This window comes from Crotalus tigris, unplaced genomic scaffold (assembly GCF_016545835.1).
Source record: "Crotalus tigris isolate CLP2741 ecotype Arizona unplaced genomic scaffold, ASM1654583v1 scf7180000017592.2434428, whole genome shotgun sequence".
NCBI classification, from domain to species: Eukaryota; Metazoa; Chordata; class Lepidosauria; order Squamata; family Viperidae; genus Crotalus; species Crotalus tigris.
This window is the reverse complement of record NW_024096498.1, coordinates 1,314,143-1,332,832: the sequence shown is the minus strand read 5'-3', so window position 1 is coordinate 1,332,832 and position 18,690 is coordinate 1,314,143. Positions and strand designations below refer to the sequence as shown.

Genomic DNA, 18,690 nt, shown 5'->3' with positions numbered 1-18,690 from the left:
TTTCCAGCTTTTCTTTGAAAATCCTCCTACTAAAAGAAAAAAAAAACATGCCTTTATATTTTCTCACATTTGTGGACTAAATAATCTTACAACTTACAAACAGAAGAATTTTAATGTATTAAGAGTGATTATAGAAAATGAAGCATACCTTTACCAAAATGTCTTTTACAACTTGCTGACTGTCATTATGAACGCTAATGTAACTGGAAAATGTTTCTCCTAAGAATATATTTCTGTTCAAACAGGAAGGAGGAAAAGATAATAAAGTTAAAAATTACTTTTTTTCTTTCTCTATCTCTCTGATTCATTTTTATGTTCAGTCATTAGATAGTCCACCCCTGAAAGATTTCCAAAGTTTCTGTAAGACATCTCCCAGGTCAGTGACCTCCAGATATGTTGGTCTGCAATACTATAGAGTTCCCAAATAATGTAATTGATTAGCGCACGGGTATCAAACTTGCCACGTCACATGATGTGTCGCGACGTATTGTGACTTTTTTTTGCATTGCTGGAGCTAGGGTGGGTACAGTCTCCATATGATGCAACTGGCCATGGGCCAGCAGTTTGACTCCCCTGGATTAGAGATTCTGACACTTAATGTCTAACAACCTGAAGATGGGGAAGGCTATGCTAATGCAGTTAGTACTGATGAAACTGATTAAACCTGTAATTATTTATGAACCTGTGTCTTATATAGATTTTAGCTACAGCACTTTGTTGTATGACAAAACCAACAGAAAATAAATTAAGAAAAAGCAGAATTAATAAAAACAGATGATATGGAAAATGTGTAAGAATGTAACATAGATGTTAAAAAAAATTAAACATGCATAGTAAATAAAGCCAATAATCACACTCTTGCCCATGCATATTAGTTGCTAGGAAACAATATAAGGAAAAAGCTATTTATATCATATCCATCATACCATAAGATATAAATAGTTTTTGAACTTCCAAGCTGCAACTGGTGGACCACCGTGCAAAACAGAATGCAGGATGTTTCCCACAGTGGTCAATGCTTTCAAATATAAAAATGTTTGAATATTTCAAGAGTCTCACTGCACTACTAAAAATGAATATAAAGATTTCATTTCATTCTAGAAAACAGCTGTAACAAAGAAAAAGAGAAACCTTAAAAGCCTAAATTTATTATTGCAGGAGAGTTCAAAGATCATATTCCATCTTATCATATATACAGAATACTATATGTACACACAGCTGTGTTGTGGGCAGCGAGGGAAAAGAAACTTACAGGTAATCCTTGGGTTACAACCACTTGTTTAGTGTCTTTCAAAGTTACAATAGTGCTGAACGAGGGGGACTTACAACCAATCATCAAAGGTTCAGTCATCACAGCATCCCCACAGCCAGGTGATCATGATATGGGTATTCAATGCCCAACTTGCAATTAAGATGTCACAGTAAGCCCTGGTTACGTGATTGTGATTTCTGACAGTCCCTGCCAATTTCCCACAAGCACAGTCAATGGGGAAGCCAGAAGTTGGAAGTTGCTCCTGCTCCCACCACTTTTTTGCCTGCGCACATTGTGTAGCACCTGCCTATAGCTTTCCATGCTTCCTGGCAGCATCCTATAGCTGCCCATGCTTCATAGTGCCTGCCTGCAGCACTGCTGCCCTTGACAGTCTGCTTGCCTAGGACAGGTGCTTCTTCCCTACTATTGACCTGTCCAACCTTTGGGCTACAACAATAATCAGGACTACCAGGATTGCCATTGCTAAGTAATCCAGTCATGTGACATTGCACTTTATGACTGCATTATTTAGTGATGGAAATTCCAGTCTTAACTGCCATCATAACTTGAAGACTACTTGTATGAAGAGAATTAGATGTTTCTCACAGATTTTTTTTCTTGCTCATTATTGTTGTTGTTGCTTCCCATTGAGTATATTTATTTTGAATAAAGATAATAAACTGAAGAAAAGGGAAAGGGAAAAAGAGGGAGGGAAGATAGAGGGGAAATGAAAAATTATTGTTATATTAACCAGAAATAAAGCAGATATTCTTGTGCTGAAAAGTTAGTAACATACGTTATCTTTTCATAGTCTTGGAAAAATAGTATTTGAATTAGTTTATGCGATTTCTCCTCTCAAAAATGTAACTAAGTATGTAGTCAGATAGCATAATTAATTAACTCAATAAATCTAAATCTATGTACAAATTCTTACCCAAAATTCTGAGGCAATGTCAACATTTCTCCAAGCATTAAGGTTTCTGCTCCTTTTACAGTAGAAGGATCATCTTTCATTAATTGATTAAATAGATCTCCTGAAGAATACAGAATTATGTCAAGTCAGCCCTATTTAGAATGCAAATTAATTAAAAATGTTTTATATATATATATATATATATATATACACACACACACACACACACACACACACACACACACACACATACATACACCAATAAAACAGAATATCTGTAGCTCAGGATTAAACTGTGGAGTCCTTGGTGCTTTCTGTGCTTGATTGTTTTTTTTTTGGGGGGGGGGCTTGCAGACATTCCATTACCCAACTAGGTAACATCATTAGTGTGAGTATGTATTAAAGCTATGAAACACATAGGCTATATGAAAAGGATAACATTATCATACATCAAAGAAACAATCATACATACTACAGACAGCAGAAGACTAGCAGAGCACATTCATGAATACCAACTAGCAGTTAGAAGACACATTGAAATGTTAATTTCACAACACATGAATAACCTTAACCAGTTTCAGGTAGGAAGCTGTCAGTACTCTAGATCTAAAAATGCTAGGGAATTCCTGGAAGCTTGGTATTCAGACAAATCAATCACCAATAGACACATAGAAATAAAGCAAATTTACACACTTTTCCAAAAAGACAATAAAAAAACTAAGAATGAAATTAAAAGATTAGAACACATATTTTCAAGCAGCTAACACCCAACATCCAAATAAGCAGAGATTAACACCAGGCAAACAATAAAGCAGAAAATACCAAAATCAAGAAACTACCAAGGAGAACCCTCCCAACATTAGCAGGGCAAGTTACTACATATAAAGAGGGAGCAAACCCTATATACTCACTAACACTCATGTTACCTAATTGGCTAATGAAATGTCTTCAGGCAAACAGCTAAGCTCAGAAAGTACCAAGGACTCCACATATATTTTTACACACACACATACACACACACACTATTAATTATATAAGTCAACGTTTAAACCAAAAGAGCCAACACCAGGGTGATTTCATATTTGATAGATGGAAAAGCTGTCTCAATTATCCAGGTTATGGTTGTGCCAAAGGTGCTTTTCAAAAGGCAACTGGACTTTCTTGTCCCCCCCCCAAAAAAACCCTTTTGTTTATCTTTGTTTTATTTATTACAGATATTTATATAAACTAAAAACTGACACGTTAAATTTATTTTATAAAGATATTTATACTTCTTTGTTGGCAACAAAAACCAGCAGGATAATTTACCCTGGAGAATGAATATTACTTGCTTTGCCTATTATTCCCTGTCCACCCATCCACTTCCTACTCATCTGTAGTAGCAGGGGTGACAAGAAGACATCATATTCCAGCAGAGCCTAAGAAAGCTTACTGCTTTAAAATAAAAGCCAAATCACTTTTCCAGAATTTAAGTACCTAGCGTATAAGTAAGAACAACTAACCAATTAAAAACAGTTTTAGCTATTTTTAAACATAACTTTATTTACCTGGCAGATCTCTTTCTTCACAAGTCACTGGTATATTGGTGAATAATGTAGGCTTGGTCAATCTCATTACTGTGAATGTAAAAAGCAAATTCAATTTAATATAGACTATAAATATTATAGGAACCATAATTTTCAAAAAATATAATACTTATCAGTCATTGCCCTTGGCATTTTATAGAGTAGGGCTAGAGTTAGAAAAGTATGTATAGATACTGTGTTTACTTAATGATGGACATTTCCCTGCTAAGTAATTTCTAAAATGAACTAAATAGAAAAGGTATAAAACAAAATCCAAGAATATATATGGAAAAAAGCATATATAAAAATAATATGTGGCTGTTTTCTAACTGTTCCATTTTTTCATATAAAAATCTATCTGTAATGATTCTATTTTTCTGAATAGTATTCAAAGCCAGTCAATAACGAATGAATATATTAACAAATATAAAAGGCAGCATAATTTCTTAAACATTAAGACAACAAAATTGTCTTTATTGTTAATACCATTTTATCAATTAGAGCCCTGGTGGCGCAGTGGTTAGAATGCAGTATTGCAGGCTAATTCTGCTGACTGCCGATTGCCAGCAGTTCGACAGTTTGAGTCTCACCTGCTCAAGACTGACTCAGCTTTCCATCCTTCTGAGGTTGATAAAATGAGGACCCAGATTGTTGGAGGCAATATGCTGATTCTGTAAACTGCTTAGAGTGGACTGTAAAACACTATGGAGCAGTATATAAGTCTAAGTGCTATTGCTATTGTTACTTCTTTGTTCCCAGATTACAATTATGTAAATGGGGAAAGTGGGGTGTAATTGAAGCTCTAAGAAAGTCTAATATTTCTTCGCTTTCTTCATTGAAGTTGGTGACGACTAATACAAGGAGTTATCATGAGTTAGTTCTGATTCATGGTTGCATCAATATATACATCTGATTCATTTGTCTTTCAATATCTGTCATCACAATGAGATTTGGAAGATTTTATTTTCTACAAATTCTATCCTTTGTAAATTAGAATGCCTTAAAACATTGATGTATTTTAACAGAGATCATCCAAGGAGCAGCAGTACACATCTCTATAATCAAAACACAGAAAGAATAACATTTTGACAGGTTTCAGTTTCTGCTTAATATTGGTACCAAGTTCAAGAAGGAAGAACACTGAATACAGTACAAGCATACAGGTAGTCCTCAATTTACGACCATAACTGAACCCAAAATTTATGTTGCTAATTGAGAAATTTGTTAAGTGAGTTTTGCCCCATTTTATGGCTTTTCCTGCTACAGCTGGTAAGTGAATCATTGCAGTTAAGTTAATAACCTGGTTGTTAAGTGAGTCTGGCTCCCCCATTGACTTTGCTTGTTAGGAGGTCTCAAAAGAGGGTCACATGACCTGGGGCACTGCAGCCATCATAAATATGAGTCAGTTGCCAAGCATCTGAATTTTGATCCCATGATCACGGAGATGCTGCAATAGTTGTAAGTGTGAAAAACAGTCATAAGCTACCTTTTTCAATGCTGTTGTAACTTTAAACAGTCACTAAATGAATTGTTGTAAATCAAGGACTACCTGTATAGAGCTGCAGCAATCATTCATGTAATTGATTAGGTAAACATAAGACAAACCATCCAAACACCAAGTTTTTTTTTAAATCCAACAATGCTAAACCAATCCTCCAAATGAGTGATTCAGAAGTTCTCCCTCTATAGTTTAAATTGGGGTGAAAATTCCAGCAGCTCCTGGCACTTTTTGTCAATGGCTCTAAATTGTGAAGAAGATAATTAGTCCTATTATTAATTGTATGGATAATATAACAGTTATATCATAATTGCAAGAGAATGAATGGCCAAGTGGGAAGAACTCATGACAGGTAGTCCTCGACTTATAACCACAACTTGGACCAAAATTTATGTTGCTAGGTAAGACAGTGGTTAAGAGAGTCATGCCCAATTTTATGATCTCTTTTGCCATAGTTAAACAAGTCACTGCAGTTGTTAAATGAATCACGCTATCATTAGATGAATCCAGTTTCCCCCATTGACTTGCTTGTTGGACGGCAACTGGGGAGGTCACAAATGATCCTGGGATACTGCAAACATTGTAAATACATGCTGGTTGTCAAGTGCTTGAATTCTGATCATACCACTGAGAGTTGTAAGTGCGAGATCCAATTGTAAATCGGTTTTTTCAGTATCATTGTAACTTTGAACAAATAAGTTGTAAATCGAGGATTATCCATATAAACAATGCTAGGCAGATGAACTTAGATCCAATGATTCAACTGCTTTGAATATGACTTTTCATTTCACATATGCTTTATGTTTGTTTTTATAAAACCAATTTAGTTTCACAGAGTGAAACTTATTTTACAACAGGTAAAGGTATGAACTTCAATCTTACTAAAAAATATTTATTTCTACTGAGTTTTTCAGCAGGAGTCCCAATAAATAAGGATCCCAATCACTCTCTTTTGTGTAACATTTTATTTATTAATTAATCACATTTATATAACTGCCCTTCTCACCAAAGGCAACTCTTGACGGCATACAACATATGAGTAAAAACAACAATATAAAAGATATAAATCACTTTAAAAATAGATATGAAAAACAGAGATACAAATTCTAGGTGAAAAGAGGATAAGAATAACCAGCTCAGCAATTGAGCTATCTAAGGTCTGAAGTTCTCCAAAACAGATTTGGCTCTCAACCTGTACATTTCTATTCCACTGATGCTAGTATATTCTATAAACTAGAAAAGCAGATTCCCTCCAAAGCAGTCAGTTTTGTTGCAACAAAACCATCTTCTTGGTCTATGCTCCAAGCTCAGTAAATATCAAGTTTGGGTTGTTGGTTTAATATCATATTAACATCTTTAAACCTTATTTTACTTTACAAAATCATATTAATGAAAGTTGGGATATTTGAGCTACCATAAAACAAGCCCATATCAGGATCAGGTCACTTCAACTACATTTCTAGTATATAAAAATAAATGCCCAACCCTTGTTAAACATCTGTCTAATAAACATCAAAAAGAATATTTTGTTGAATTATATTGTATTCATATCTGACATTCTTTAAGACATATGACAATTTACTTTTTCAAAATAGGCTACTACCTCTCTTTATTCTAAAATGCTGGCGAATTATCCAGCTTCAATTATTTTTCAGCAGTCAATAAAAATAAGTCTGATTTTGAATTTTTGAAAGAATATTCCAACTAGTAACAATGGATGCTAGTTCATTAAATGCAAATTGAGCAGTCAAAAGATGTATTAATTTAATATTCTTTCATTCAGCAGATTTAAGCAGCCCAAATTCTTTTTTAATTCATTGAATCTCTTGAAATAATTATTAAAAGTATCTTACAGTAATTTTAAGGTACTCTGCATAAATAACCATGATATAGCGCAGTTCAAATATTTCAAATATTTTGGAGTTATATAGTATTTCAAGTCTCTAGGAAGAAAACTATATATATATATCAGTGATACCTGTTCTGTGGTCTAAAATAGTGCTTCCGCAATTTGAAGATTAAACTGGATATAGGGAGGAACTTATATTCTTCTGACATATTATTTGTTGCAGAAATCAACAAACTGCATCACTGCCTGGTTTGGTGGCAGCAGTGCCTCAGATAGAAAGTCCATACAGAGAATGGTAAGGACAGCCGAGAAGATCATAGGAAGTTCACTCCCTGGTATTCAGGATATTGCTTATAAGTGCTATGGGCTTAGAGCTCAAAGCATTGTTAGAGACCCCATACACCCACTTCACGGTCTGTTTCGTATTTCTAGCAGGACTAACTGATTCTGTAATAGCTTTGTTCCCTATGCCATCCGTTGGTAAACTCACAAGATTTGTTTTTATATACATAATCTAAACCAGAGTGTGTTGTTTCTTTGTGTCATATAATATATGTGGTATATGCATAATTCTGTATTTATTTTTGACACATATATGTAGTGTATATTGGAGGTGGTGATCCTCTGAGAGCTGTATGTAACAAAATTTCATTTTAATGTCTGCTGATTAGTGTACATTCAAGTGACAACAAAGTTATTATTCTATTCTATTCTATTCTATTCTATTCTATTCTATTCTATTCTATTCTATTCTATTCTATTCTATTCTATTCTATCCTATATCCTATCCTATCCTATCCTATCCTATTCTCATGCAATTTACTATATAGAACACAACTAGGTCGTTTATTATAATTGTGGCTCTTTTTAATAGTACTGCCGGTCTTTTTAGTATCAATGGAACTGCATCTACATGGAGGGAAGTGTGTAGTGGGGTGCCCCAGGGCTCTGTTCTACGCCCAGTGCTCTTCAACATCTTCATCAATCATTTGTACAAGGGGATAGATGGGGAACTCATCAAATTTGCAGATGACACCAAGCTGGCAGGAATAGCCAACTCTCCAGAAGACAGACTTAAGATACAGGAGGACCTGGACAGACTTGAACACTGGGCGCTATCTAACAAAATGAAATTCAATGGTGAAAAAAGTAAGGTTCTACATTTAGGCAAGAAAAACCAAATGTACAGGTATAGTATAGGGGGTACCTTGCTCAATAGTAGTAACTGTGAGAGGGACCTCGGAGTCCTACTGGACAATCACTTAAATATGAGCTAGCAGTGTGCTGCAACTGCCAAAAAGACCAACACAGTGCTAGGCTGCATTAACAGAGGGATAGAATCAAGATCACATGAAGTATTCATACCACTTTACAATGCCTTGGTAAGGCCACACTTGGAATACTGCATCCAGTTTTGGTCACCACGATGTAAAAAAGATGCTGAGACTCTAGAAAGAGTACAGAGAAGAGCAACAAAAATGATTAGGGGACTGGAGGTTAAAACATATCAGGAACGGTTGCTAGAATTGGGTATGTCTAGTTTAATGAAGAGAAGGATGAGGAGGGACATGATAGCAGTGTTCCAATATCTCAGGGGCTGCCACAAAGAAGAGGGAGTCAAGCTATTCTCCAAGGCGCCTGAAGGCAGGACAAGAAGCAACGGATGGAAACTGATCAAGGAGAGAAGCAACTTAGAAGTAAGGAGAAACTTTCTGACAGTTAGAACAATTAACCAGTGGAACAACCTGCCTCCAGAAGCTGTGAATGCTCCAACACTGGAAGTTTTTAAGAAGAGACTGGACAGCCATTTGTCTGAAATGGTAGGGTTCCTGCCTGAGCAGGGGATTGGACTCGATGACCTCCAAGGTCCCTTCCAACTTTATTATTATTATTACTTTATTTGACCTTTAGATATGTCACTAATAAAAGTCTAAAATTAGAAGTTCAAGTGAATCAAATCCAAATTTGCTAGTTATTTTATTTGTTCATACAGGGCTTAACATGGCTCAGTCTGGGCTGTTCTCATTAGTATCATCCGGCACTTATAGACCAACATTATAAAAGAGCACTGCAAACAAACCTCTCTTCTACAAACTCTAATCTGGATATCTATCATAATTTCTCAATGACAGTAAAGAAAATGTAATCCAACAATGGGCATTTTCTTGAGCCCATCTTAATGTTCTACTAACATCTCAGCTCCCTAGAGGTTCCACTAAATAACTAAAGTAAGACTGAGACAGCTGTCCATGTTTTATATTGAGATTTTTTTTATAGTGATAGGTCTTGATAAAGGCATTTATTAAAGTTAACTAGACTACTCAAAAGAAATTTTAAATTCAGTATCTATTAGCATACAGAGATTCCAAAAGTATGTATTGGGTGGCAAAATTTTGTTTTACAGCTAGAGACACAAACACTCTTATAACTTCTGCAGGATTTACGTGAATTAGTCATGCGAACCTTAGACTTACATTTTAAACCCTAAATATTGCCGATGTCACAGGTTCCGACTAATGAAGCACTTCAAAGAACTTTCAGGCATGTTTCCTAAAGTCTTTATTTGCAGAGCTACAATTTTGCCGGTCACCATGATGGACGGGTTGATGCCAGAATCTAATTTCCTGTCGCTGGCATCAACCTTTTCTTGCTAAACCCCTCCCTTGTCTTGCAGTCACAAGTCACATTATCCAATTAGTGTGAAGGTCAAAAGTTTACTTCCTCTTTCTTTCCCGGGTTTTTTCTCCCCCCCACTCTAAGCTGTGTATTAACCCAGTAATTACCAGACAGTTTTGCATATTGTCAAAACAAGAATATACAGTATTTGCAGCATTGACATCCGGCCCCCCTTACAAGAAGGACAGATCCTGTAGGTAAACAAAAGCATATGTTAAGGGTTATCTTTCGGTTTGCTGGGGTGTTTCACATGAAACCTTTCGATCAATCTGTCAGCGTTCACTTCACTAGATTTCACCCAGGTGGCTTCAGACAATGGGTATCCCTTCCATTGTACTAAGTACTGTAATTTCCCTCTAAAGATTCTGGAGTGAAGAATACGTTTCACTTCATAGTGGGTCTGCCCTGCCACTACGAGGGGTCCAGGTGCCTTCTTTGGAGGAGGTCTCAAAGTGGAGCCCCGATAAGGCTTCAACAAACTACAATGGAAAACTGGGTGAATTTTCCCTAACAGTTTAGGGAGTTTTAGTTGTACTGTGACTGGGTTGATGACCTTTACTATTGGGAAAGGCCCCAAGAATTTTGGTCCCAATTTCTTGCTGGGCAATTTGAGGCGTAGATATTTAGTTGACAGATAGACCTTTTCCCCAACTTGAATGTTCTTTGGGGAGCCCTCTTTTTATCAGCCTGCTTTTTATAGGTTTCAAAAGTCTTTTTTAAAGCAGTTTTTGTGTTTTTCCAAACTTCTTCCCACCCTCTCACCCATTGATCAAGTGTCTGTGAAGCGGAGGGCAACTGAGGATATTCAGGTATTGGGCTGAATTCTTTCCCTGTGGCTACTTTGAAAGGTGTGTAGCCGGTGCTGCTGTGCACGGAATTATTGTACGCCACCTCCGCAAAAGGGAGGAGATCAGTCCAGTTCGTCTGTTGGTAAGAAACGTAGCACCTAAGATATTGCTCCACCATTTTGTTAGCGGCTTCAGCAGCCCCATTGGTGGCTGGATGAAAAGCAGATGATAACCCTTGAGATGATCCAATCAATGTAAGGAAATTTCTCCAAAACTTCGCTGTGAATTGCACCCCCCTGTCTGAGATTATTCGCTTAGGGGCACCATGCAGCCGGTAGATATGTTTCAGGAACAATTTGGCCAGGCGTTGGGCAGATGGGAGTCCTTTGCAGGCGATGAAATGAGCCTGTTTCGAGAACAGGTCTATCACAGTCCAGATGACAGTATTTCCCTTACTTTCAGGTAGGTCCATTATAAAGTCCATAGCTATTTCTTCCCAAGGTTGAGAAGGGTCTGCCACGAGTTGCAGTAACCCAGGAGTTTTCCCCGGGATTCTTTTCATTGTGGCACATACAGTACAACTTTTTACATAGTTTTCCACATCCTTTTTCAGCCCCGGCCACCAGAATTGCCGGCGGGTGAGGTGTAGGGTTTTCAAATATCCAAAGTGTCCAGCCTGCTTTACATCGTGGCTGTGGTTGAGAGCATTAAGACGGAGCGCTTCTGGCAAATATAACTTCCCCCCTTTGTAAGTCAAGCCATCCCTGCATGTTAGGGACGCTTGATTATCTTTGAACCATTGGTCAGTGAGGAGCTCTCGTTTTATTTTCTTCACTCCAGGGTCATCAGGATTGGGGACCCTGCGAGGTGTAAGTTGAGCGACAGTTTGTGGATTGGGAATAATTGCCTCGTTAACCTGCTCTCGTTCACTGGGGTAACTGGGATAGCGCATCAGCTAGAAAGTTCTTTCCTCCTGGTATGTACTTTAGAGTGAAGTTGAAGCGGTTAAAGTACTGTGCCCACCGTACTTGCTTTGGTGACAATTTGGGAGGAGTTTTCAGTGCCTTTAGGTTCTTGTGATCTGTCCATACCTCAAATGGCACCTTGCTCCCTTCTAGTGTCGCCAGTTCAATAGCGCTCACCTAATTGTGAAGGCCTCTTTCTCCCAGATTGCCCATCTTCGCTCGCTCTCAGTGAATTTCTTAGAGGTGTAGGCACAGGGTTGCAGGATCCCATTTTTGTTCTTTTGAAGTAACACTGCTCCAACCGCCACATCGCTGGCGTCGGCTTGAATCACAAAGGGTTCCCCTGGGCAGGGGTGCTTTAGAACCGGTTCAGCGGCAAATAGTCTCTTTAAATTCTCAAAAGCTGTTTGACAGCTCATTGTCCGTGCTAGTGGTTGGCCCGGTCGTGGCTTCCCTCCTCCTTTGCCTGTTTTGAGTAGTTCTGTAAGAGGAAGGGCAATCTCGGCAAAAGAAGGGATGAATTGACGATAAAAGTTGGCAAAACCCAGAAAGCTCTGGAGCTGTTTGTGAGTCCTTGGGGGCTGCCATTCGATTATAGTTTTCACCTTGGCCGGATCCATTTCAATACCCTCATTGGAAATTCGATAGCCAAGATAGTCTAATTGGGTTTGGTGAAATTCACATTTTGACAATTTGACATAAAGCTTGGCATTCAATAGTTTCTTTAACACTTCTCTCACTAGCTTTATGTGATCAGTCATATTTGTGCTGTATATCAGGATATCATCAAGATACACCAAAACTCTTTGTACAAGTGATTATGTAGAACCTCATTGATCAACTGCATAAATACAGCTGGGGCCCCCTGTAGTCCAAATGGCATGACTTTGAACTGATAGCTCTCCATTGGACAGTTGAAGGCAGTTTTCCACTCGTCTCCCTCTTTTATTCTCACCCGGTAGTATGCCTCTCTTAGGTCTAACTTAGTGAAGACACTCCCCTTAGCCAGATGGGTCAATAAATCCTTTAGAAGGGGGAGGGGGTATTTATTTTCCACACTTACAGCATTGAGTCCCTTGTAGTCTACGCAGAGACGAAGAGACCCATCTTTTTTCTCTTTGAACAACACAGGGGCTCCCACGGAAGATTTGGCCCGTTCAATAAACCCCCTCGCTAGGTTCTTGTTCACATATCGCTGCATCTCCTCCATTTCGAGGGGGGACATAGCATACATCCTCGGACGTGGGAGTTTGGCTCCGGGCACCAGTTCGATGGAGCAGTCATTGGGTCTGTGAGGGGGTAGGGCATCACATTCTTTTTCACTGAACACCTCCGCCAGGTCCAAGTATTCTTTGGGGATGACTGGTTCACCTGGAGTCAGTGAGGCGGCCATGTGCGCTCGCTCATTGGGTGGCCTAAGATGCCCAGTAACATCTGTTGAATCAATGGGGGGATCAGGCCCTATAGGTAGTCTCACAATTCTCATTCCTTTCTCCCACCAGATAAACGGCTTCCATTTGTCCAACCAGGCTAGTCCTAGGATCACTGCCTCGGTCATTTTTGGAGCCACCAGGAAACAAATAAACTCCCAGAGTCCCTCCCATCAGGGAGCCATCGGCTTGCTCAAATCACATCGGTTTGGAAAGCTGTTTTGCCCTTATGCCCATTTTCATGGCAAACGCCAGACTAATAATGCAGCGGGTACATCCCGAATCAATTAGTACGTTTAAGTCTATTTGTGCCCCAGACTTAGGGATTATAAGTTTGGCGGCCAGTGAAAAAGGCAGGATTTGTCGACTCACCATTGGGTCATTTTCTCCTTCATCATCGCTATCAAAGAAGGGAAGAGCAGGGGCAGGTCCACCTGGAGTCTTGGCATCCTCCTGTGTGTGGGGTGTAACCTGGGCAACTGGTTCTCGCGTGAGTCGATTGGATTTTTCTCTCGTTAACCGCTGAGCAGGTTTCTTTTGCATTGCCGGTCCTGGCTTCCTCTGCAGTCGAGGGTAGGGGACTGGACAGGTGGCCGCTCGGTGTCCTCCTTGTCCACACCGGAAACACTCGAAGGAAGGGCGTGCAGGTGGCCTGGGTCTCTCAGCCCTTGCAGTAGTTGAAGGCTTTCGTGGGGGTGATTGCTGTCCAGGTAGCTCTGGTTGCTGTTCGGGTTCCTGTGGGGGAGGCTTTTTATAGCGAGAGAGCTTAACATCTAGCTTCACGGTTGTCTGGTACCACTCCTGAAGCCGATCAGGTATTTCTCGATAGATGCAGGCCTGAGAGAGGTATCGTCTAATCCCTCAATGAAGAAATGGATGAGGGACTGCTCAGGCCACCCCTCTATTCGACCTGCTATCTTGCAGAATTCTCGCACGTACTCCAGGGCAGGCCTCCCAGCTTGTTTTATTTTGTGAATTTGTCCTGCTGCTTTGAGGCCAATGGATGGGTCCTCAAATCGTTCTCTCAGACTTAAAAGAAAGTGGTGGGGATCTTCCAATTCGGGGGCTTGCTCGCTATATAAATGGTTCAGCCATTCAGATGCTTCTCCCTCTAGGTTGGACGCAATAACATCGACCATGGCCCCTGGTTCCGGGTACAGATAGGCCCAGCATTTCAAGTGAAAATGCACTTGGTTGAGAAAAAAAATCAGCTTCTCTGGGTCCCCATTAAAGGTTGCATTGAAGGGTGGTGCGAACACAGGCTGCTGTGGCCCCCACTGGGGCTGGTTCCATGGCTGCTGGCCAGCGGGGTTGGATGGTACCCCCTGCTGCCGTAGGCCTCCCAATGGTGACTGCGCAAGTGGGGGTTGTAGTGGTCTTCTCTGTTGTTGGACTGCAGGGGGTGGTGGTGCCCTCTGCTGCTGCTGATCATTCATCTGCTGGGGAAACCCATCTATCCATTGCTGCAGGTGCCTCAGACTGGAACTCACCCTCTCTTCAGGGTTGGGGTCTCTGGCCGACGAAGGCAGGGTCTGACAGGCTTCCTGCTGGGCTCCCCACTGCTCTTGTGGCCACCCCAGTTGCTGTAGGCCCCAACCTGGGTGCAGATTTATGCCCAGGGGTTGCACGTTTGGGGGCTGTAGCCTACCTCCTTGCTGTGGCTGTTCTCCCCCCAGCTGCTGATTTCCTGGCTTCTGTACCGCCCCAAGACATTGCAAGGCCTCTATTAGCTGTGGTAAGTTCAGAGGACATGGATCAGCCCCTTGCTTGGAAATCCAATTTCCCCTTTGCTGCAGAGGATTCAAACTGGGATTCTCTCTCTCAGGGCTGGAGCCCATGGCAGAAACATTTGCAATAGAAGGGCTGTAGGTTTCACTTTGTAGGAGCTGATTTCTGTTTTTCATTTCTAAGTTTTGAAATCTTTCCAACGACTCACCCATAACTGTGTTATCTGTCCATTCTGCTTTTGAAGTCTTCGCTCTCAGCTGGGAAATCTGCCAAATTTCTCTCTCCCCCGGCTTGCTGGCTGTCGCCTTCCCCCCGGGGGAAACTGTTGCAGCTACGGGGCTGGTCTCAGGCAATCTTTCTCTCTCCATAATGAGATCTTCCCCGAAACTTTGCCAGCTCCTCTCAGGCATAGAGGCAGCTGATGGAGTTCGGGACGCAGATCGTTTGAAAAGAGTGTTGGATTCTGGCATGATGTCACAGGTTCCAACTAATGAAGCACTTCAAAGAACTTTCAGGCATGTTTCCTAAAGTCTTTATTTGCAGAGCTACAATTTTGCCGGTCACCATGATGGACGGGTTGATGCCAGAATCTAATTTCCTGTCGCTGGCATCAACCTTTTCTTGCTAAACCCCTCCCTTGTCTTGCAGTCACAAGTCACATTATCCAATTAGTGTGAAGGTCAAAAGTTTACTTCCTCCTTCTTTCCCGGGCTTTTTCTCCCCCCCACTCTAAGCTGTGTATTAACCCAGTAATTACCAGACAGTTTTGCATATTGTCAAAGCAAGAATATACAGTATTTGCAGCATTGACAGCCTTATTATTCTATTACAATCATTTTATTAATCTGTGTTATATATTATTTTAGCTTCTATTTTAAATTGCAATGAAGTATTCATTCAGACTAATTGTACATTTTGTAAAAAAAGATCAATAAAATGCTTGAGCCAAGGAAGAGGAAACATACTAATGTTCAATAAATTGAGGCAGACTTCTTTTTAAAATTTATAAATAAAAATATCAAATTTCTCCAATAGTAATTAGAACTCAAAATGAACATTCAAGGAAATTCAAAGAAGGCGTCACAACATATAACTCTGTCGTCCCTATCTACTGCCAACTGTACTGTCTAAGGTACTTACTTATCCTAATAGTACTGTATTCTAATAATAATCCAATACAGGGTCAAGTATATTGCAAACAAAATTTTTAAAACTCTAAATTTAAAACTTTAAATTTAAAAAAAAATTGACACAAGTAGCCTTTGTATTTATTATTTAATATTTATTACACAAATACTTTAATGATCTAGTAACAAAGATTCTAAATGTAATTATTCACATGCAGAATAATTCTTCCAAATGTCACCTTCTGAAATAACTGTACATCTTTGGAAAACTTACAGCACAATACATCTTGTAAAAATCAATTCATTTGCAAATATGTTTTATCTCCACTTGAACATATAGAATGAATCATATTAAGAAAATCATTTAATTAAACAATAAATTCAGAAATGATGCGAGGGACTACCATAAGGATTTCTAGTACTCAACAAAATATTGGTATTTTTAGTCCTACAGAACTAGAAATATTTAACATGGACAATTTTGTAAAAATTTGTCTGTTATCATTTATAAGAAAGTATTTTACCAAATGTAATATTATACCAGCACATGCTTCATGATTACTTCTGCTTGACTTATCCTGCCAGAAGGCAAAGCTAATAAATCCATAAATTCCATTTAGAGTTTATTTAGCATTGTATTTAAACATACAGGTCTTGCTTGTTGCCTGCACAAACATTCAGGATTTAGATTTTAGCTTCATAGAGAATAGAAGAAATAGATCACTTTGGGCCTAATACTCAACTAATCATCTGTAAATGCTATCTACCATTTAGCCCTTTGCTGGTGAGTGGAAGAATGTGATTGGCAAATATACAGTAGCAAATATGCTCATTATGGTTTATCAGATTCCAAGTGGCATATTGCCTTGCTTTAGCTAAAAATTAGAAACTATGTATAATCCCATATTTGTGAACAAGCAGATTCATCTTTCCCTTAATATTTAATTTTTTTCTCAGCCTGTTTGCAACATGTTCACAGTATAATATATCACAAAAAATCAAAATCTGGTTTTCATGTCTCTGGATTGTAGCATTACAAGATGGAAGTTCATTGTGTTTGATCATGCCATTAAGATTTATCCAAATATCTTCCAAAACCTGATTGTTACAAATGGATGGTTCTATTATCCACCATGCTCTATAGAATACATGCAGCTTTAATTTTTTTAAAATTCTCTGCAATTCTAGAGATAAAGGAAGAATGTTGCCTTTAAGTTTTGAGCTGGGTAGAGAAACACTCCAAGTTCTCCTTAGTTTGTAACTGCCATGTGCTGGTTGCTTTCCCAAATTGGTCAAGTTAGTTTCTCCATGCTCAGTATGTAAAGTCTGTTCAGCTTTTATATTAGGTTGAAATTCCTTAAGCCCTTCTGTACAGTTATAACATAAGGAAGTGTTGCAAATAGTTTCTGAAGTAGCAATATATTGTTTCACTTGTTCTACTTCTCTAACAGAAATAACTGGAGGAGCATTTTTTGGTTTAAGAGGCAGTTTACATAGTGTGTTTGGAAACCAGGGTTTGAAGAATGGCAGCTGCCGCCTAGGAAATTTCTTCAAGGCTTCTTCTGCAATGCTTTGCAATGCTGCAGGGTCCTTTTCCCAAACTCGGTAGTGCAGAACCATTTCCATCCTTGTACAATGGGAATCCATGTCTTATTTTAAAAGTTTTCTATATTGCTCAAAAGAATCTTATTCTGTGTGCTGTGTAGCTCTGAACAGGACCTAAAGCAGAAGTAATAAGATACTCTAGCAACTTTACCATCAAATTCACTGAGGATTTTGTTAGACAATATTGTATTATTTTAATTTACTATAAATGCATACCTTTGGAAAAATGCCTCCAATGGTATATGACACCATCAGTTTTATTAACAGATTCTTCACAGTTCTGTTATTGTCATTGAGACCACAAGAGTTTTTATGATACCGATATGAAACAAGTGAGTTAGAATTATAGCATCTTTTGTTTTCAACGCGACCAAATTTTGATCACATGACCAAAGGGATGCTGCAATGGTTGTAAGTGTGAAACATGGTCATAAATCACTTTTCTCAGTGCTGATAAATCGCTAAATGAAAGGTTATAGATGGAGGATTATCTAATTTGCTTTACAGAACAGAATTACCAAGTTCTTTAATTTATTAGGAGAACCAGCCAAGAAGATACAATAGCTAGCTTTATTTTCATAAACTAACCATATTATAATTGCTTATCAGACTTGTTCTTCCTGCATGGCTAAATGAGAATAAGAACCAGGAACTAACTTCTGCCTCGTTTGCAGAAAATTCACAGCCACATAGGAAGCATGATTCTTCCCTCTGATCAAATTGAAGGGAGGAGATGAAACACATTCAATGAATTGTGCCTCACACACCTCCCAATTTTTACCAAATCATCCCTGCCACCCAGACCATCCGTCCCGAATAAGGTATCGTAAAAAATGGGAGGAAGCGCGTTATTTCTGCCCTTGCCATACAAGAGAAAAACCGATCCCGTTTTTGTAGGATACCGTTTTTCTACAAAGCTTAGGCTTTTTCTCTCTAAACCAGGTAGATGAAAATCACAATAAGCACCAGGTGAGGGGAATAGCTTAATACAAGGAGTAGAAAAACTAGTACCTTTCAAGGCCAAGAGATGTTCTTGTTTGGCTTGAGTCACATCCATTGCCTCAGCCACGCCACTTGGGTCTTCCCTCCTTCAGTCAAGATCAGAAGTGGGCCGCCGCCGCATCACTCCCCATCCACCCTATAAAAAGAAAAAATCCGCCCGCTTCTGGCCGCTATTTTCCGTCAATAGCGTTTCCCGAAAGACAGGTCACTACCGGTTCGCCTTCAGTAGGTTCGAATATATATATATATATATATTAAATGGCTACCGAGGACAACACGGACTGTCAAAATA

At 39.1% G+C, this 18,690-nt stretch overlaps 1 protein-coding gene across 4 annotated transcripts in view; it reads right to left on the bottom strand.

Moving 5' to 3' along the window:
• Positions 1 to 18,612, bottom strand: part of TRAPPC13 (trafficking protein particle complex 13) — a 32,685-nt gene extending 14,073 nt beyond the window's left edge. The window contains exons 1-4 of one of the 4 annotated variants that reach the window (XM_039365091.1): positions 18,408 to 18,612; positions 3,713 to 3,781; positions 2,187 to 2,286; positions 149 to 233 (exon numbers count right to left, since the gene is read on the bottom strand). In XM_039365091.1, coding sequence (XP_039221025.1) covers positions 149 to 233; positions 2,187 to 2,286; positions 3,713 to 3,781; positions 18,408 to 18,453 — 300 coding nt within the window. In that variant the 5' untranslated portion in view covers positions 18,454 to 18,612. The remainder of the gene's footprint in view (positions 1 to 148; positions 234 to 2,186; positions 2,287 to 3,712; positions 3,782 to 18,407) is intronic. The other 3 variants (XM_039365076.1, XM_039365082.1, XM_039365068.1) reach the window with 3 other exon arrangements.
• Between the last annotated feature and the right edge of the window lie 78 nt (positions 18,613 to 18,690).